This window comes from Misgurnus anguillicaudatus, chromosome 14 (assembly GCF_027580225.2).
Source record: "Misgurnus anguillicaudatus chromosome 14, ASM2758022v2, whole genome shotgun sequence".
NCBI lineage: Eukaryota > Metazoa > Chordata > Actinopteri > Cypriniformes > Cobitidae > Misgurnus > Misgurnus anguillicaudatus.
The window spans coordinates 15612961-15635870 of NC_073350.2; the positions used below are offsets into that span (position 1 = coordinate 15612961).

General features: G+C 36.9%; 1 protein-coding gene across 1 annotated transcript in view; it reads left to right on the forward strand.

The window, feature by feature from the left end:
* Nucleotides 1-22910, forward strand: part of nlgn1 (neuroligin 1) — a 261716-nt gene that overhangs the window by 84707 nt on the left and 154099 nt on the right. Inside the window, exon 4 of the mRNA XM_073875957.1 lies at nucleotides 16972-17031. Coding sequence (XP_073732058.1) covers nucleotides 16972-17031 — 60 coding nt within the window. The remainder of the gene's footprint in view (nucleotides 1-16971; nucleotides 17032-22910) is intronic.

Below are 22910 nucleotides of genomic sequence, written 5' to 3' on the forward strand. Positions count from 1 at the left end.
GTACCTTTTTGCTTACTTAAAAAAATATCTAGTTAGATAGTAGTTCACTTAATATCTGCTAACACCAAATACACACTGCTTATTGGCTACAGAGAATGAAGAAATAATAAAGAAGATGTTCAGATTGTAATTTGTCAGCTATGATCACAAAGACTGCACAGAATCTGGGCAATACACCTGCCTGTAGTGTCAATCCACTGATTTGTAAATTAGCATTACATATGGGCATGATTGTGTCTCCTTTGTGGTTAAAAATAGATATCTATAGATTTGCTGTGGAGTTTAGACATGGTTTATAAATGCTATGGTATCAGACTGTTATTTGATAAAGAGGGCAGCTAGAGATTATACATCTACAGTTAATGTGAAGTGTTTATATTTGTTCTGCTTGGCCCAGTGACATAAGCCCACAATAGTGTGAAAATGTCTTATTTTCTGGGTTGTAGCATGTTGCTGCGACCTTACAGGTTCTCCATCTCTCTTTCTCTCTTACACAACTTCTCTAAACAACGAAATGCAACATAGTCTGTTTAGAGACATCAATCATTTGCCCCCCGCTAGAAAGAAAGAAAGAAGCTAAATCAAAAGATGACCAATTCAGATGCTCTGGCTAAATCCCGCAGTTAACATCCAGGCTGCTTTTTACAGCAAAAGAAAGCAATTCATTTCATCAGATCATATTATAGATGCCAAAGAACGGTCTGAGGACTGTCTGCAAGATAAAATTCAGCATAAATTATCTTTCATTTAACGAGTGAAGCAGGACAGCTAAAAGTTGATTCATTACATAGACTGTGAGATCGGTATTAGCCATAGGATGCTGATCGTGTGTCGAAATGTTTTCTTTAAATAGTCTCCTTCATAAAAAGTTGAACATCTCTGTGCATGCTCTCCGAATGAATAATGACTTTTAAGCCTTTCAGCCTCTCTGCAGAGAAGAGGCCTTCAAGCTTTTATAGGCCGACTTTATTCACCCACAATCCTCTGGGGCCCACGTCAAGGGTACATTTTGAATAGGCTTAATCAAATCGCGCTACCTTTTCCTCCACTCTGCTCTTCCTGTTGACTCTGGGTCACTGTTTCTGACTCCCTGGACCTGTGATGATATGAATTAATTCAGCATGGTGATATTTTATTACTCTTACCCCCCTTTTCTCCAAATTTAAATCTGTCAGTCACCCAGAGGCTAGTTACCATGAAGTCACCTATCTCGTGGCAGTCTGAAAGGCATAGCCCAGTGTTTGAAACTCTATGCCTACTTTCAATTATAACTGACGGGAACCATGTGGAAGACAACTTTCATATTCACCTGTACGCGGCAGGTACAAATAAAGCATTATGGGACTCAACTACATAGGGGTCCCTGGTATGATGGGCCACCTAAATGTGTTTGTAGTGGAAGCAAACTTAGAGGACTACGTAGTGCACTTACAGTCCTGCAGAATTCACCATCTAATCGAGGTCTTCATGAATACTTGAAAATTACAGACAGGTGTGTTGAAGGAGGGTTATAAATAAACACTGTGTTACTGTGTATGGTTGCCATCCCTAGAAAAGTTTGAAACAGATTGATAGTAGCTTAGAGATCCCTCCACAACTCAAACTTGCTACGCTGCCAGCCCGAATCTAAACGGATGAATATGTGAATTAGACACATGAGAGTTATACATCATCATATCCTTGCTGTTGGACAGAAACCTTGTACTTTTTTGCATAAATCATTGCTATTGATCCCTCTTTACGTCTGCATGCGAGTTTTCCAAATATTGAACAAATTTAAATGTTGTGACGAAGCCTTGTAGCTCAATTTGATCCTGAAACTGTCGTTTAAACCTTGAAACTCCAACTATCCATTATTGTAAGCACATTTTGAAGCATCTCTGCATGTTTGTAATGCACGGGAAATAATTTGGATTCTTTCCCCTTTATGACATCGAGTCATATAGACAACACTGCCGTATAGTCTGTGTGTAGCACTTCATTTTAATAATGTGAGATTTTGGCCAAATGACAGAAAAACCTTAGTGCCTAAATAGCTACAATAAACTTTATAACCTTTAAGTGGATGAATAAATAATAGGAATCATCAGGACATTTATAATGTATGCTTCTTATAATGTATAATAGAGAAGCGTTTGCTTATAATGATTTTAAAGGAGAGGAAAACACTTAACTTAAACTTTGCTTTTATATTCCATGGACTCATCTGCTTGCTTGTACATACAGTAGTATGTTTTATTTTTTAAGGTTTGTACTGAATTTCGTCTTTTAATAGAACTGTCTAAATCATGGGCGTAGATTTAGGGTGGGACGCTAGGAACATGTCCCTAGCAATATTCAGGGAAGACTGAATTGTCCCTAGCAATAATTTCGACCAAACAATTAATCTGTATTTATATATAACCACTGATGTCCGTCTTATTCTTGTGTTTTCTATTTTTTACTTATTATATTTTTTTCAGGAATCATTTAAATGAGATTAGAAATCTTTTGCAATCCCGTTCTGTAAAAATGACGCTCTATGTGGTACACAAACGGTTAACAGCTTTCGTTCTCTGCAATGCCCGCCTCCGTAACTCACATCGCTAATATGATTGGCTTTGCATTTCTTTAGTCCCGCCTCTCTACTCACATTGCTAATATGATTGGATTAGCATTTCTTGAGTCCCGCCTCTCTAACTCACATCACTTTGATGGGCTTGTCTTTACTCGCTACGTGTGATAGGATGGTTTTACTTTGTACAACGCGCCAAAGTTCACTCAACAAGACGCGCGTGATTATTCGGGCTACAAGTAAGTGAGGAAGAAAGTATTATTATACCCACTGTAACTGTTTCATGCACAAAATACGGAACAAGTTGTGTCACATAATGATTCAAGGACAGTGTTTTCACCAATGCACGACAATCCCATGTTAACCTGAGGAGTTGCAAACGTGTGTCAACCTTTTATAAATGGGGTAGCAAGGTTATTTAGGGGGTCCCTAATCCATGAAAGAAAATAACCCCAACATGGTAAAAACATGAATTCATGTCATGAATGCTGAATACTTTACATTACTGCACTGTGGTCATTACTTGCACAGATGTAGACATAATGTAAGGTTGCATTTTAAACTTAAAACTATTTTTTTTCACACTGATTAACTGTCTGTTAATGAAAAGAAGATTTAATGTGAACTACAGAAACGTTAATAAACGTTGTTCAGGAAACAGCATGATATACATACCAACTTCAACACTGGGATTTTTTTGGCAAAATTAAATTAAGAATTAAATATTAATTGCATATTCTTCATTGTTATAAAGTAAATATGGATTCATATATGTTACAGTGTGATTTTCTCACTGAGTAAAGTGCATACTGAGTAGTCTGTTGTTTATGTCAAGTAAACGGTGATAAACAGTTTTTGCAATGCGACCATTTTATATATGTCCCCACCAATGCCAGAATCAAACCTATGCCCTTGGTCTAAATACAGTACCTTATTCCTACACCAAGTAACGTATTGTCTATTCCAGTGGTTCCCAAACTTTTTCAGCGTGCGGCCCCCCTTGTGTACGGTGCATTCCATCGCGGCCCCCCAAAGAAAATTTGTGACAAAACACTGTTCTAAAACTCAACATTTTAATAAAAAAAAACATTAAATTTTACAAAAAAGTAGTGCTTTTGGTTAGTAGCCTTATTTTTTTAGGTTTAATTACACAAAATTCATGATAAATTAATGTATTTCATAAAATGTCATAAAACTGGGGCCCCCCTGGCACCATCTCGTGGCCCCCCTGGGGGCCCTGCCCCCCAGTTTGAAAACCACTGGTCTATACTGTTTTACTATGCGAAAACACTTATTATATAATGTATTTATAATGCTATATAATGTTTTAATGCACCTACTGAATCAGATGCACTTGTTCTTATGACAGACATGCTACGAATCTCCGTGATCCGCTGGTCAAAAACAGTTTATCTCCAAACATTTCGGTAAAATTCACAAGGCGGAGAACCCAGATGCAGTTGTTTTCACACAAAACTTTATTTACAGTGACATAAAGGCCCGCAAGGGGGCACAAACAACTGACAGAACTCACGGGACAGAACACAAGGACACTTAAAGGGACCCTCCACTTTTTTGAAAATAGGCTCATTTTTCGTTGGTCTTGGTACACCATCTAACTACAGAAGAGTCAAGTTTTAAATAGGAAAAATATCGAAACTCTTTGGTTATTTTTAACGCAATGCTAATGGTCTAATCCGATTCAATGGATTATGCTAAGCTATGCTAAAAGTGGTACCGCCAGACCTGGAGATTGGCTGGATTCCAAAACGGTAAAAATCAAATGTTTAACTCTAGGGGAGCTGAAAAATGAGCCTTTTTCAAAAAAAAGTGGAGTGTCCCTTTTAATAGGGGAGTAAAAGATGAGGGTGCAGGTGACATGAATAAAACAATAGGATAATTATAAAATAATAGGAGACGAGGGGGCGGGGTCAGGAGAAGCACACAGGAAACAGGGAAGCCCACAGCACAAACAAAGGCCGTGTGCTACCACACAAAACATGTGGGGTTGTCATAATCCTGCCGCAAGGAACAAAACTATGACAAGAAAGTTATAGGCCCTGTCCCAAATGGCACACTTCATGTGGATTTTCAGTCTCGTGGCCTTAAGTTGCGCATGCTCGCTTAGTCTACAAGTCCGTAGGGTCATTTTTACTCTTCAAAGTGTGCTCATCAGTGCACCCTTGATGTGGTCTTGGGCCAAGCTTGCACAGCTCCACGCACCTTACCAACCCAGAAGTCCTTGCGAAAGAGCAATCAGATGACGGATGGGACGGGGTTCACCCTAATGGGCAACTTCTCTTCCTATTTCCAGCGTGATGCTCGAGTATGTCCCAAAATACGACTCTGGTGCACCCTGATGGACTCGCCTCAAGGGTCTCTAAAGTCTTCACTACATGATGTCATTAAAGTGTAGACTCTATAATATGATGACATGTGCACTTGTTTAGCCATGAACTGTATAAAACCACAATATCAACTTTAACAACCCTGCATCTATTTTATATTATTTATTTATTATTCATTTTGTGGTTTTGTGGTTTTGGAGATACAAGGTTTCGATTCAACAGCTTTGATATGTGAATTAGCGTGTATACAAACACAATAGCTAATCTGGCAAGCCGAGTGTGGTGGTTCTGAGTCCATCTAGGATCATATTTCTCCCGTGGACTCCTCTCTACTCCCTGATGGGTAGCTGGCTCATTACAAGGTTTGTCATCTCTCCATGTCGACTCTTATGGCTTTGACAGCTCCTAATGAAATCTTTCCTCTCAAATGTTACCTGCCTTTATGTCCTGTCACTCTGCCTCTCTAATGAGCAGCACCTTACAATCTAAGGGCCGCAGTGACATTTTGGTCGCTGCCATTTCCCCCTGCTCTCAGCGAGGGCTCCCGGAAAAAATCATCTTACGCCTAAGACTGGATATTGATATTTCATACAGTAGTTTTGGCTCGGTGCTCACTGCAATCAAGTGGCCACTTTGTTCCTTTACAAAAATGAGAAATGACAACCATGTAAAGCCAGGCTAGCCAAGGTAACAAATATTCACAAGGGCTTCTTATAGAAGTGATATCAAATAGACCTGTGGAGATATTCATTGTTTTTGCATGATGATAATACAGAACACTGTGTTTCTGTAACTCAGTTGGTAGATGTTGTGGGTATTACAGCACATACTACTGTATGCACTGCATCTGGCTTCGAAAAAAAGTCCTTACTGAATATGTGTAAAAGGTTAATAAATTCGGTCAATATCCAAATAAATTCAGCAAACCTCCTCCGGGTCCATACAGGTAAAAAAATCGTCCAGTCAAAAAATTGAAATCTGACGTACTGTTGCCGTCTTTCATCCAATTTGTCTTCAGTGCACTTCAAAGATTTGTTGGATGCACTTTCAGGGCACAAAGCTCCCATTCCACCACATCCCAAAGATGCTCTATTGGGTTGAGATCTGGTGACTGTGGGGGCCTTTTTAGTACAGTGAACTCATTGTCATGTTTAAGAAACCAATTTGAAATGATTCGAGCTTTGTGACATGGTGCATTATCCTGCTGGAAGTAGCCTTCAGAGGATTGGTACATGGTGGTCATAATGGGATGGACATGGTCAGAAACAATGCTCAGGTAGGCCGTGGCATTTACACGATGCCCAATTGGCACTAAGGGGCCTAAAGTGTTCCAAGAAAAAATCCCCCACACCATTACACCACCACCAGCAGCCTGGACAGTGGTAACAAGGCATGATGGATCCATGTTCTCATCCTGTTTACGCCAAATTCTTACTCTACCATCTGAATGTCTCAACAGAAATTAAGACTTATCAGACCAGGCAACATGTTTCCAGTCTTCAACTGTCCAATTTTGGTGAGCTTGTGCAAATTGTAGCCTCTTTTTCATATTTGTAATGGAGATGAGTGGTACCCGGTGCGGTCTTCTGCTGTTGTAGCCCATCCGCCTCAAGGTTGTGCGTGTTGTGGCTTCACAAATGCTTTGCTGCATACCTTGGTTGTAATGAGTGATTATTTTGGTTAAAGTTGCTCTTCTATCAGCTTGAATCAGTCGGCCCATTCTCCTCTGACCTCTAGCATCAACAAGGCATTTTCGCCCACAGGACTGCCACATACTGGATGTTTTTCCCTTTTCACCCCATTCTTTGTAAACCCTAGAAATAGTTGTGAGTAAGGCTGTCAAAAGATTAATCACGATTAATCGCATCCAAAATAAAAGTTTGTGTTTACATAACATATGTGTTTGTGCTGTGTGTAAATATTATGTATATATAAAAACACACACATTCATGTATATATTTTAAAAATATTTGCATTTAAATACTGTATTTACATTTATATAAATTATATTATATATAAATATAAATATTTTATATATAAATATAACCAATTTTTCTTAAATATCTACATGATTGGGAGCGTTTTTATATATAAATAATAATTATACACAGTGCCCACACATATGTTATGTAAACACAAACTTTTATTTTAGATGTGATTAATCGCGATTAATCTTTTGACAGCCCTAGTTGTGAGTGAAAAAAGTTTGGAGTTCAGGAGATTGTCTTGACCAGGACCACACCCCTAAATGCATTGAAGCATTTGCCAAGTGATTGGTTGATTAGATAATTGCATTAATGAGAAAGATGAACAGGTGTTCCTAATAATCCTTTAGGTGAGTGTAATTCTAAATGGCCTGATGCAGGGATTAAGCAGATTTTGAACAAAAGTATTTAATTAACGTATAAACATTCTAATCAATATATTTATCTAATTTGTATCGGAGGTGGTATTTTGCTTCTAAACGTTTCATATACTGTATAAAGGCATATTTGCTTTATTAGCTTTTGCTGGTGTGTTATGAAATATTCATACTGTTGGATGATTTTTGTAATCGGAATGATCTTTGATGCTTTCCTCTTCTTTCAGCTGGATGACTAAACAGAATAAAAACATGTGTGGGGGGGTGCATGCAGGCTGTCATGTACAGTAGTACAGTGGTGTTGTGCGACTGGGGCGGATGCTGGTTTGACACAGCCGGCGCATGGGAAGCTGACGACTGCACTGCCTGACAAGCGCCTGCAGGAAACACAGTGTAATTCCTCACAGAGAAACTCCCCTAATGCAATAATAGAAGCCGTCAGAGTAGATGGATGAATAAATAAACAGTGCAGATGCCTTGGCTGCCAGATTTGCTAGAGGAAAATGGGACATTGAGTTTTCTCCTCAGGACAACAAGAGGCACTCTTCATTTTCTATACATGTGCTGTTTGAGATCAAAGTAAACCATTAGTGGCAGGTGACAGCTGAACGCATTGTAAACAAACATTAAATCCTGCAGGGATGCATTGTGTGCATACATATAAAAATATATGCATTGTAATGCAGTTACTGTTAAAATCCTACATAATGAAAAAAACATTCTGTGAAAATAAATCCTTAATATCGTTATGATAGACTCGAATATACGCCATGTCCAAGATTGAAATCATTGGCAAGGAAGCCATACCTATGACTACAATGTAAAAACTGATATCAACATATATTTTTTTTTTAAATTCACCTTTTTTTAAATTGAACCACCAAATCTTTTTTTACAGTGTAGTCTAAGATAATAAATCATCTTGGATCAGATCATCTGGTATGACTATCTACCAGCTGGTCATACCAGCTTGAGATGCTTTAACTGTTTTTTGTAACATGATGGTAGGTGGATAAACCAATAACATGCGTGGACCACACTTATAAGCTTCAAATGAATCTTTTGCATCTCATATTGATTTAACACAGCACACAATGGGACAGCTGGACATTGCATGACAGATACATATATAAGACATGCAATATTTTCTTTGTTTACACATGATTTTTCGGTGTTTATTGTCTTCTGACCATCAGTTCTCTCTCTTTCTCTGAAGTATATTCACAACACGCTGAAGCTTTTAGCTACATGATGCATGTTTGCTAGCCTGAGGCTTGTTTAGCCGGGATTTGTGAAAATCCTTGTACTAGGCGGCAATAGGGAAAGGCACTTATATTTCTCTGTACCCTATAGTATACATCCTCGAGTGTGACTGGAGGATGTTTTCTTTTGAGAGAGTCTTCTGGTTACCCCTCTATTTGGACTGTTTGCGTTACACAGAAAGAGATATCAGATGGTGCTGCAACCAGCAGAAACGGCATCAATGAACAACTCAGAGCAGAACAGCAAGGCAGCTCAGCTTCTTTGGCATGAATTTGTTTGTTTACGCCGATGTCTAAGATGTTTTGGCCTGCGGACATTGACGAGTCAGTTTTTAGTGGCGAGACTATCATTACCGATCTCACGACTTGACATGCCCTGGGTGATTCTTATGGAAACTGTCAACAACATGTCTGAGGGATTTTTCACCCCAAATCAAAATACATTGTATTTTGCTTATAGAAAAGAAAACCATCTTTTTTAAGAATATTAGGACTTTTTCACCATAACAGCAAACTGTTATGTTTTATTCCAACAAACTGTATTACTGTAATGAGTATGGAAATGACCAGAAATGATTAAAATATGCACAAAAAAAAAAATAGTTCTGGTAACATTCAGCTCGTTTACATGCACACCAACAATGCGATTATTTCCAATAATGCGAGTAAGGACTTAATCGCAGTAAGATGTTTACATGACTGGAGCTAGCTCTTCAGTTTTTATTTTCGGATTATTCACACATAGCCCAATGCAGAGCACAAATGATGAACTCACATACATGGTCCACTGTTTTACTTACGTTAAATGACAAACACGCTGTTATGGATGTATTTCATTATCCGGTGCCGTGATGAAGATATAAATATGACAGTGCCTTTAAAGGGCGTTCACATTAAAACGATATGAAAATATAGTTTTAAAAATCGTTTTATATTAAAGATAATAGCAGAGTTCACACAACAACTATAACGATAGCGATTTTGGCACATGATGAACAATAAACCATTGACAGCCAATCAAATCTATTTTAACTTGAAGTGCACACATGACACTCCGAACACTTATTTTGAATTTGCGCCCCTCGGTCACAAGCCGCCACTGCTGGTTACTATATAAAATCAAAGCAAATCTTACCCCTAAAACTCTTTAAATAGCAGTGCATGCATTCTTTACATCCCGGTTAGACTATTGCAATTACATTTATAGTATAGTGGCTTACCAAAGTCCCAAATTGGCCATTTGCAATTAGTCCAAAACGATGCAAGCTTCTCCATCCATACTCTGTCCAGAAGCTTAAGATCTGGTGTCCATGCGCTGCTGGTGTATAAAGTTTATAAGAAGCAGTGTTCAGTCGATGTTGATGAATTTATCATTATTACGTCTGACATACATTAGACGTTTAGCCACCAGTTTGTGGGTGTGACATCTGAATTTGAAACTATAGTATAGTATTAAGTAATGGATAATGTATGGCAGCCGCTTGTTATGACAGAAATTAGGCCTGACAGTGTGATCAGGACCCGACTTCAAGCGGAGGAAGCTTATTTCGTGATAACAACCGCTTATTGCATGACCATGTACTAGTAGTAAGGAAAGGAACATTAAATATTGATTTAAAATATTTTATTTGCTCATTTTTATCAAATGCAGACCTTCCAAGAGGAAAACCTATTTACTTTCGGTTTTAAGAAAAGACAAGGTGATCAAATTTCACGAGCACACTATTTGATTTAATAATTTGTAAATATAATGTCATATATGTTATTAAAATACATATTTATATATATATATATTTTGTAATATTAACAATATATAACAATGGCCAATCAGAATCAAGCATTCCAACAAGCCGTGTAATCACTAATGTTAATGGATGAGATCTTACTGTGAAGTGTGACCATAATTTTAATGTAACAAATCTTTTTTTTCCTAAACTCACAAGGTTCACACCGTCAAACGCATCAAACGTCCAAAATTGGATTGCTTTCACGCATAAGCACGTTTGAGGTAACAGCATCAGTCGTGCAGGTGTAGCCAGCTCTGTAGTTATTTATCCAGAAAATCCATAGCTTTCCCAGGCGTAAATTACCCAGGCTCATAGAGTTAAATGCGCTCCCGGCAAAGCGCACATAGATCTCGCTAAGATCTCGGGCTGAGTACGTGATTATACTCATCAGCGCTTATTGTGTTCTGCCAAGCAGGCCACAGTCAAGGCTCATGATACTAATGTGCTTTGGTTATCCTCTCCTATAACATTTACAATAGATTCGACATCAAAACCAGCTCTTCAGATTCTGGTGTGTCCTCATGGCTTGTGTTAATGACTGTTTAAGCCTGTGATTGCTTAACAGAGAGTTTAAGAGGGGGCTTCTTGACAAATGCTGCGGATGTCAATAGGCTCGATCTGAACTCGGTCCACCTCCGTGCATCGATTACTCAGTCAGCATCCCGGAGTCCCGGCAGTCGGGTGTATCCTACCGACGCGCTGCATTAAACAGTGGCCGGGCATGAAGTAGCAGTTTATCAGTCAGAGGTGAATACCAATCGATGCCGGCATAAGGGGGGAGATGGAAATGCTTTTGTAGGCAGAGCCAGTGAGTCGAGTGATGATAAATCAATCTAGCATGTTATGACAGTGAAGGAGCGCATGTGTGTAAATATATATATATATATATATATATATATATATATATATATATATATATATATATATATATATACCGCGATGGAACCACACTAGTAATACATTTATATTTATTTCTAATTGATGTAATTACAATTATGTTGTCGTACCCACAATCTGTATGTTCTGTGTTACTCAAGTTTATCTGTTAAGGGTGTTTATATGAACAAATTTGGTGAGGAGAAAGTGAACTTTTTTCCGCACAGATTTCCGCTGTCACTTTGTAGGGAGCAATAAACATGGCATAGAGACCCTGTGAATTGGAACACAGCCTTGATCTCTTTGCAGTTGCTGATCTCCTGCAGTGTAGTAGTTGTGAACTCTGGTGCCTTTGATCAACAGACTGGAACCTGGATGAGAGAGAGAGAGAGAGAGACAGGTGAAACCAGCTGTAGAGGTCACACGGGGGGCTCCAGCGGGGCCTGTGACCCCTCTCGGGGATTACGTGACAGGCTGGCGAGGAGAATAAATGCCCTTCGGTTCCTTAAAACATTTTCATCAAAACAGTTACAAATGTAAACGTGCTGTTTAAATGTAAGGTTGTCTTGTAATGGATTGCTTTGGTGAGAATAAATTTAGACAACCTGCTATTACAGAATGAGAAAGGCTTTTACATGCTGAGATGATTGCTTTTTAGTAAGAGAATATTTTCGAAAAACTTTTCTTTTAGAACCATGTTTAAGGAAGATAAGCATTTTTGTTACAGTGCTTGCAAGACAGCGATGCTTTGATTTTTTTTAACATAAATCTCTTTCCTAGTAATGATTTTCTTAATATTACATGTCGAAAAGCTTCTGTTGACTTGTACTGATATAATTAAGTCATCATAACATTTGCATACATTTTTTTTATTACAATTGTTTGCATACTGAATTTAGATTTTTGGTTTTGTCATCCTTGCATATATAAATTCACAATGTGTATGGGAAAGCGGGGCACAACCTAACACTTTTTGGTTTTGGCTCATCATTCAAAAAATATTTGAGTTTGATAAATTATATTTTTACACAAACAACACACACATCTCTGCTACAAATTAACATTTGAAGTTTGTTTCTAGTACTTACCATTCTTGGACAATTACACCAAACGTGATACAAGTACAAACGTTACAACTTACCCCATAGGTGGGGTCATTGTAACAGGTAGGGGGTTAGTTGTAACACTTGCTAAAATTAAGTTTGCAGGCAAATAATACTATTTTGTCTATATACTTGAAGTGGATATTGTTTATATATCTGTCTATAATAATCAGGTATCCACACTGTATTCATTCATCCCTTTTCTAACAATAGTTCAATTATAAATGGATACAAATGTCTAAATATGTGAGAAAAAGCAGCACAGTTATGACAAAATTTTTTTTTATATGTGACCCAGTCTGTAATAACCATACTACAGTTTCAAAATCAAATTCTGAGATAATGAGCATAAAATTCTGATTTTAGCCATTCATGTCATTATGATTTCAATCTTTGACGTGACCTTATTCAGTCAATATTAAAGATATAAACAAAAATAAATTTGACACATGATTTTTGATAAGACAGGCACATTTATTTTGTTGGCAGCCATCAATCATTTGTGTGTAGCCTATTTAAAACAAATTTAAATGACGCTAATGTTAGCGATTTTCATATCGTAAGTGCTGAGGGGTTAGTTGTAACACAACGTAACAATTAACCCCACTGGGTCAAAATATTTTCAAGCCCACCAAAAAAGTTGCTAAGAGTTGCAGACATATTTCAAACGCTATGTTTTATTCAACAAGACACTGATTAAGATGACATAGCATTGGATTTGGTATCTTACACACCCAACTTATAAACCGAAAAAGCATATGATGAAAAAATGTACTTACATGCCACCAAAACAATCATTCATCAATAACTCTCTGGAAAAACATGATATATTTCCAATAATTTGCAGGAGATCATCTTTTGGCATACTAAACAAAACACTCAACCTTGTGCAACAATGTAAACAGTCCATGTTACAACTAACCCCGCATTAGTTTTTGCCCCGCGCACCCCTACTAAATGTTTTGGCATCAACAGATCGGCTCTTATCTCTTCAAAGACTTCAATCGCACCTAAAACGATTTTTGCTGTCTTGCCATCACTGACATTTCTTTCAGGTAGTGCATATATAGTTAGTAAATGAAAGAGCAACAGATGCTACAGCGAGAAAGACATTTTAGCTTTCTTGTTCTGACAACCGTCAGAGAAGATTTTCAAGATCTAGAGAAAGTCAGTCTTGGCAAACGTGTTTTGTACTGATGGAGAGATTAAGTATAAGCCGGGCCTTGGTCAGGCCTGATCTGTGCGTTTCACTGTCTGCTGGCTCGGTTCACCCCGGGCCCTCGTGTCAGGCAGAGCTCAGGCGGCGCTGGGATTCACCGTACTATATAATGAAGACGGCTCTCAAAGCAATTATCTACTGATAAAAATCGTTCTGTGTAATAAGCTGTGGAACTATGAGACTGCAAGGCAGGGATATTGAGGTCATTTTCATTATAGTTGATGTTATTGTGTGAGCTTATTTGTGCTAGCTGTGTTATCGGACACAATTTAGTCTAATCTTGGTGTATGCCATTTAAATATTTCAGATGTTTCCTTTGTAGGCTTCTGTTGGCGATACAATGACTTTGAACGAATTATGTCCTAGGAAAATTAACTCTCAAATTGCAATTTTTTTCTAACTTCAAATGTATTATTATTAAACATATTCAGTTTGATGCCAATGGGCCTAATTCAGTAAAAATATATATATATTTTTGTCAATAATGAAATGAGTCATAAATTTAGTTTTTTTTGTTCACAGAAATATGAATAAGAATTTTCATAGTACTGACTTCCTTTCTGGTAAATTCTCACACTGTTAAATTTTTTAACTGTTAAAAGTGAAAAGTTGTATCAACTTAAAAAATACTTAATTTTTAAGTTGTACCAATTGAAGTTTTTTTTACTTAAACATTTAAGTTACATTTTTTTTAGGTGTTACCAATACACTGAAAAAAATATTAATTCAATGTAATCATTTTTTTAAGGTAAGTGGTCGCAATTAATTAATTTAAGCTACATTTAAGCAAAAACAAATTAGAAATACAAAACAAAACAAAAAACTTTTGTTTAAATGTAGCTTAAATAAATTGATTGCAAACACTTACCTTAAAAAATCGAATAAATTAAATGAATTTTTTGTCAGTGTAGAAGTAATTTTTAAGTTGATCTAAGTTTTAATTTTACAGTGCAGAAAAAGATTTTAACATTTGTTTTTAGAGAATATCTTATGTTTTGTACTCTAATAGCAAATAGTTTTTAATTGTTTAAGCATACTTTTTTATAACTCCGTGGAATAACAATGATATATTACTTTGTGTCTTTTTTAAAGAAGTTGACATAATGTATGTGTCCTAGAAAACAAGACCAATTGTATAATTTGTTCAAATCACTATTTATGTATAAATGTTAAATACATGTTTTATATTAAATATTTGTTGGTTAATGGTAGGTTTATAGCCTAAACTTGTTTGCTAGGCCAAAACTTTTGTTTTATTGCAACAAAAAGTATTTTTTAAATAATAATTCTTAACATTTATCTTAAGTTTTATCGCTCTCTTATGACTATTAAATCACTGTTAAAGGTGCTGTGTGTAGATTTTTTTGTGTGTAGATGATGACTTCCATGTAAGGGGACCCGTGGTGTATGTAGATAGAAACGGCTCATTTTAAGGTAATAAAAAACATAACGTTTCATTATGTAAGGTCTTTATACACCATTGAAAACATAGTTATGTATTATATTGCATCCTCCTAAAATGTACACACTGCACCTTTAAATCTAATTAATGTTTCTTTTAGGCTCTCATTAAATCATCATTCGTTATTTTTCTTATATACTGAAGGACACCGGATGACCTGATTCATCAGACTGAATCTGTGTTGTGTTTAAATATAGACTGCTGCTAATATATGCATATTAATTCATTTTCCAGAGAAACTTTGCTTGGAGCGGCACTATAATGTTAACAGTTTTTGCTTCCTACTCGAAACAGCAGCTGTCATGCACCCGTGTCTGGAGTTGAGAAGGACTTGCCCAACACCAAAAAATATACAGCTTTACCAAAAATAAAATGGATGCAGTGCAGCACACAGCCCACTCCCTTCCCTGTGTTGATTTATTCAAATGTTGGGGTCATGAGTTTTGGCCCCAGCTGTCTGTGTGAATGGACAGATTGACTTTTGGCTAATAGTGCTGCTTCATCCCCCAATCTTTCTTTCCTGTACATCATCACGTCTTTTTCTGACACACCTGCATGCGTTCTGAAAACCTTGGCCTTGTGTTTGGTCATTTTAAATATGCTCTTTGTGTACATGAGTTCATATGTGTGAGTGTGTGTGTGTGTTTCCTGTGTTCTTGTGTCTAAAATGATCAGACAAGCAGTATTAACCCGCACCAGCCTCTGACATTGCGTTGTTATTTAACAGGTGTTAAAGCCTACTTGGATCATTTACATAAAGTTTTCAGTAATATTATAATTCTGTAATCATATTTTTTATTAAAGCAACACCAAAGAGTTTTTTACCTTAAAAAAACATTTTCAAAAAAGTTCATCCACTCAAAACGGCAGAGTGAACGGCACTTTCACATTCGTTTTGCAGCCCTGTATCGGCCAAAACCGCACTAAAGAAGTTTCCAACCGTCGGGTCGCGGTCCTGTAGTCCGAGTGAAAACTAAAAAAACTTGCTTTACGGCAGACCTACAATCCAATCAGAGCCAGCTATGCTGCAGTAGGCTAAATTATTTACGACAGTGGTAATGGACAATTCCGCTTCTAACCTGTAGGGTGAGCAAAGAGCAAAAACTATTTAGTGTTGCTTTAATGCTACTGATAAAAAAAGGTACCACCCAATACTGAGTGGTACTATTGTTTAAAGTCCCCTTAAACAGGAAATTGCGTGATGTGAAACAAGTGAAGCGGAATATTACACGAGGATATACTTGACGTGGTTTATGTTTTCCACTGTGAATTGATTGGATATTAAAAAAGTAATAATTTCATTCAGAAATGGTACTTGCAGCAGACTGACAATTGGAGGGGGCGGGGTTAACGGATGCTTCGCCCAAGCCATCAAGCTGACGTCATAAGAAAAGAAATCGACACAAGAGGGCGAAAGTACATTTTTAGATTAAAGTTTATGAAGGTACATAAATAAAAAAATAATAATGAATTGTTCATAATGAACAATTATTTGATTACATGGGGACTTTAAATAATCATGAGGAGATGAAACCTTAAGAAACACTGGTGAGCACTGTGTTAAAACGTATGTTTTAAAATCATCTGCTAGATGAATTCAAGTTATAAGGTAAATAACAACGCTTTGCATTGGCTGCTCATATGTAATAATATGTTAAATGTGGTTGCCAGATACATGCTGTATGTATTTGCCTTGTAAGATGAAAACATGTTTAAAGTAGTTAACCCTGTTTAAAACAACACCTGCCCTCATGATTAATAGACACATTTTGTATTTAAATATTTTGAGTAGTAGTAAGGCCCAAAGTTTCTTTATCATCTTGTAAATTAAATGTTTTAATTAATTTTTTACTTGGATCTTTCCTATTTTTTAAATACCGTATCACTTCTAAATCCAAGGATTTCAATGCGAGATCTTTATGTCTTTGAAGCACTTTTTGAAGACTTGTTTGCTCTTGTATTTTCTCTGTACTCCATCTTCTCCATTCTTGATCCTAGGTCCTCTTTCAAAGAAACAGAATGATGATTTAGCTGATAATGACGGTGCTGAGGATGAAGGTATTTTTTTGATGCCAAACTGATTTGCATGACAAGGAACCCTCCGATATTTTTCCTCTTTGTTTTTCTTAAATTTCTTGTCCTTTTTGAGAGTGGAGAGTTTTTTTTCTTGCTCGTTTTTTGCTGGATGTGTTTTGTCGTTTTTGCTTGATTGTGACCTGTCTCCCGTCATTTTAGACACGTACTTGTTAATAACCTTTCATAGGTTTTTGCTTGAATATTATCATTTCCTTTTGAGTTTATTTGTTGCATCTCACCTAAACCAAACGAAAACAAGCAAACAAAACAAACTAATAATCCTAATATCAAATCTTAACAATTTTTGCATGATTTTCAACCCTTCTTTTTGTAAAAAAAAAAAAACAAATTCTTCTGAAACAATCCCACTGGCTTCCAAAATTACACTGGAAGCCCTCTTCAAAAATTTCCTATGCAACATTGTATGTTCCTGGAATCTATACCGCCACGTCTGCATTTCTGTCAGCCCGTGTGCATCAATAGCCATTACAGTCGAGCTGTTTAATCTGCCCGATGTTTAGAGGCTGTGCAAAAATCTAGAGATGCGCAGCAAATTAACACATTGATTAAGTGCCTGGACTGTAAATTGTTAAAGTGCTACAAAAAGTAATGATAATAATCCCTGAGTGACTGTGTGATAACAGCACTTCCTTTCTTGTTCATGTCAGAACAGAAACCCAATGAAGTCTCATGTATAATCAAATGAAATAAGAACCAATTAGAGGAGGCTAAAACCAGGAAAGAGCCTGCTCGCTTTGATCTGCACATCAAAAGATTACAGCAGCACAAATATACAGTGAGAGTATTTCGCATCAACTCTCTTGGAAACTTAATCCTCTTGAACAGACCAGACTGTATACTGGGAAAACGGGAGAGAAAGCTGCTTTGAATTACATCCAGGATACGGAAAACAAATCAGGTGTACCGTCTTACCTCTGAATCCTTTCCATCCGGTTACAATAAGTGAATCACCTCAAAAGCCTAGACGATCCCTGTGATATCAAGGTTTCTTGGATTGCCTTTACTGTAACTGAATAGCATCTTTAAGTATGATCTGTTATGATATCTCCAGTGATCGGCACCTGCATGTGTGAGGAAAGCCCTGGGTCACCATTGTTATTTTTAGTAGGATCTGCTCAAATCCACAATGGGACTTTCAGCAAATTAGAGATAACCTCCCAAGTTCGAGAAGATCTGGACATTGATCAAAAGGACTGGCAGACTAACACCTCTCCAAGGTCGACATAAGGTCTGCTATCATCACACATCCTCCTAGTATTCAGTTCTTAACATGTGAAGATCAAAGAAGATCCTTCTACTTGGATACCAATACCTAGAGATACCTAACAACCATCAACCATTTAGTCTCGAGCTTGTCAGTTTAAACAAACATTCATAAAAGATGTCCTGTCTGTACATTGCATTTGTTAAGTGGGAAAGGTCTGCCGGTTGACTCTCAGACAGCATCTGAGAAGAGACACGGAGGGCACATTAATTATGTAGACATAACGCTACCTTATTAGTGCATACTGCTAATACCAGCTGCCGCGACACCAGCGACAGTTCTCGCCAACCGGCTCCTCTGATTTTATTTCATAGATCCTGTAATTGGCTTGATCACATCACCGGCCCACTTACGGATATTAATATCCATTCTAATTAGTTTACACTTTTGTTTTTGATATAGAAGCAGCTCACGGGCTACTGCACCGAGATATCGCGGGATCATCAATCATATGCAACAACTCCAAATGCCAAGGGATTCTCCAGATATGACTATTTGCTGGAGATTTACTAAAGCAAACTATCACCAAAATCAATAGGCACTCTTGACACGTTCATTAATCTGCTGCTTTAGTACGAAGGGTACAAACATTTATTGACTTTTTGAAGTAATCAGTAACAATAGGCCCTAGAGACGATATAGCACTGTGTGGCCTTTATGTCAGGTCAAAAACTCGAAAAATAGAACGTATCAAAATAAAAAACAGTGGGGAATTGGTTACTTGATTAAACTACTTAAGGTGGAGTTTGTAAATACCGTCACCACAGGGACACCGAACGGAATACCAAAAATCATGACTGTTATCAAACTTACACGGTGGGCCTAAAAATAGTAATTTTAAGAAGAAAAAATAATGTAGTATGTGTAACATGCGATCCGAACAGAAATGAAGAAGCTGTATATACATGCTAAAGGGTTTAATGAGTCCAAATTTGAAAGGTACAGCTTGTAGGTGAGACACATTAAATCAGGGTTTTTAAAACTTTGATTCCAGGGTCCCCAAAATATAATGAACCTTTTGTTAGGGACCCAATTGCTAAAATGTAAATGGGTCATTGACAAAAATGGTTTGGCAAGATTAGAAATTCCAATATCTTTTTAAAAAACTTGTTTTAAAAGCATGCATAAGGTATAATGCAATGCACATAGTGTATTTATGTTGATTTTATGCAATAAAAAAGTACATTTGCACCATTTTTATGAAACTTACTGAATGGCATGCAATAAAAAAGTACATTTGCACCATTTTTATGAAACTTACTGAATGGAACTGAAAATGTCAAATCGTGTAATCGCCAATTGCGCCAAAGAATGAGAAATATTAAATATTTTATCCTCCTTGATGGCATGTAAGCGTACGGATCCCCTTATGGTACATGGAGCAAAAATGTAATAAAGTTTAGTTTCGCATGCGCATGTGAAACTATCGCATGTGCACGTGAAACTATGGCGTGCGTACGTGAAACTATCGCGTGCGCACATGGCAGTTTTCACGTGAGCACGCGAAACTAAACTTTAGCTTTAGATTAGAAAAAAAAAACATTTTTAAATATCACAAGAAAATACATTTTATTAGTTATTACTAAATGTAAATTTTAATGCGTTTTTGCAAGTATCCCCAGATTTTTTTTTCAAAATGAAATAAAACCAGACATTTTAGACTTGGTCCTCAAAAAAGAAAATGTATGCAAGTAATCTGCAAATTTATTTTGAAATTTTAACCCTTTTACATTTAATTGAACCATACCGACACAAAAGAATTAACGCCACAGCATTGACCCAAATAACAATTTACATATTTATAACAAATAATATATAACTTAGTGTACTTTAATTCAAATGTATTTGTACTGCAGCAACTTTGACAATACATCCTATTTCATAGCAGCCTAACAAAAATGCTGCCTTACGAACCCTAGTTAGATAAAGGGGACCCTAACAAGAAAAACACAGAAGAAAGATAAAAAACAAATATAAATTATTCTGGAATGTATGTAGCAAGAAATGAGAGATAAATACCTAAAAATAGAATTTTCTTTTTTCTCTGAAATTTTCTGGGGACCCCCACAACCTTCTGGAGACCCCCTGGGGGTTCCCGGACCCTATTTTGGAAACCCCTGCATTCAATTGTATGTCAGAGTGTAAAAAATACATTTAAACAAACTGGAAATACAGAGGTATATATATATATACACTGTCAGAAAATAATGGTCCCAAGATGTCACTGCGCAGTACCCTTTAAAACAGGGGTGGTCATTTCTGGTCCTGGAGGGCCACAATCCTGCAGGGTTTAGTCTAATCAAAGTCTTCAGTATTACTTGCAAATGACATGGATGTGTGATTAGGGTTGGAACCAAACTTTGCAAGACTGTGGCCCTCCATGACCAGGATCCCCACCCCTGCTTTAAAAGGGTCTTAATACAGTATGTACCATTCCGGTACACATATGTAGACATTTGTTACCAATATGTACTTTTTTTTGCTCTCTTTGGTACCAATATGCTTCTCTGAGGTACTCTTTAGGTGCAAAGGTGTACTTTTTGAAAGGGTACCACACCAGTGACAGCTGGGGAGCATTTTTGACCATTATTGTCTGACAGTGTACAAACAGTGATCAGGGTTAAGACACAAATGAATACAGTTATGTTGCGGTCACACTAGACTTTCCGTTCCAGTGACTTTTTCTAAATACGCATTTGAATGCTGCAAACCAGAAATGCAGGCTTATCAAAGGAAATAAAACACATTTTGGCACGTTCCAAAGTTTAAGTTGGTCAACTTTTTTGTGAAAACGTGACAAACAGAGAATCAACACGTCGAAGCATGATCTTTTCAGGTGCAACTGAAAATAACAGTATCACACAATCATATTTCATAAAATATTAACAAAAGCTACCATAACAGTGCAAGCATGTGGAAATCCATGATGTGTTAATTATAAAAACAACACTTTAAAGTGTGATATCATATTCGGTTGCTGACCATATACACTGCAAAACATTTCTGTATAAATTACAGTATTACTGGGTATTACTGGAAACTAGCTGTCAGTAACTTACTGTAGATTTTACATTTATGTTATTTACAGGCAACAGTTTGTTCAAAGTTAAATAAAAATTTTTTGTCTTTATCTTCTACAATAAGTTACTGGCAACCAGCTGCATAATTACAGCAATTTTTACAGTGTATGGAAGGGTCTGCGTAGAATTACTCACGCTGAAAGTCTAATGTGACCACGTCATTAGGGCGTCATTAGTGGAAGAACTACAAAAAAAAAATGGACAAAACTACAACAGGAAGTGACAACATAACATAATAAAAAAAATCAAAATAAAATTCACAGCAACTAACCTTTACACTTAAACATTACATTGTGACGTCTGCATGAATCCATACCTCTTTTATGGTTTCGGTTCGATGCTACAAGTGCTGCAAAATTGCACAATTCACTTTAAAGTCTATAATTGCATTAAGTTAAAAGCTTTTAGAAACAACATTTGAATGAGTGTCATGCATGTATGGGTCTCTCGTGACCTTGGCATACAGCTTTGTAAATGTGTGTGTGTAAGTCACAGGTGCTTTTTCAGTAAGTTCATGCTATCGCTTAGAGACATTCTGAAGAAAGGCCACGATACACTGGACTTATCATTGACATTTGCCAAATGGCATTTTTAAAGGATGAAGAGAAGACAAACAGGCTAGTGTGCACATGCACACTGTTTTACCTCGTGTCTGGTGATGAAGAACACTTCTGTCAGCGTGATCGAGGAGAACTAAGATCAATGGAGTATTTATTTGGTTGAGAAATCACTCTGTGTTATTTTTCTCCTGCTGGACACTGATATACGTACTGAGCCACGCTTGAGCCCAAACAGAGTCGTTTTGCATTTTCTGTACAGATTACGAATCTTCAGAATTCTTCTGAATGGATTTGAGCAACATGGCTTATGAGCGCCATGCACCCTTATGTGAAATGTGAAATTGCCTGAAACATTTTCTCTGGATTCACAAGTGGCCAGAGATACAACTAAAGGGAAGAGGAGAGATGAGACATTACGTCGCCTGATGAAGAACCATAAAGTGCACATTTCTGAGCATTTGGCAAGAGGGGCTTTGGATTAGCGGCCGTAAGGAAATTGTTTTGGAAAAATGCATTTATTTTTTTAGCTTGTCCTAAAACCTCCCGGAAGCAGGATCCATGCGTGCCCAATAAAATAACAGAGATTTATGTGGAGTCTTTTCAACCATAATGAAATGGCTGTCTCCCTCAAGCAAGACAAAAGTTATCATCTGCATCACATTTGTGTTTTGAAAATACCTCCCTTTTGTACAGAGCGGATTACTTTTCCTTAGCAATAAATGGAAATTTGAAAAGTGTGCCATTTTCGGTGCTAAAAGAAAGGATTATGTGAAACAGACACAGTTTTTTGATTGAGTAGATACGTTCTCCTCTCCGCAAGTTTGCTTGAACTTTGGACACCTTGTAGTGTCAACTTTTCAGTCATTTCAAACGTTTAGTTTATAAATCAAAGTGCCCATTTTAATTTCTAGTTTTGCTGCTGACAGGCCCTTTAAA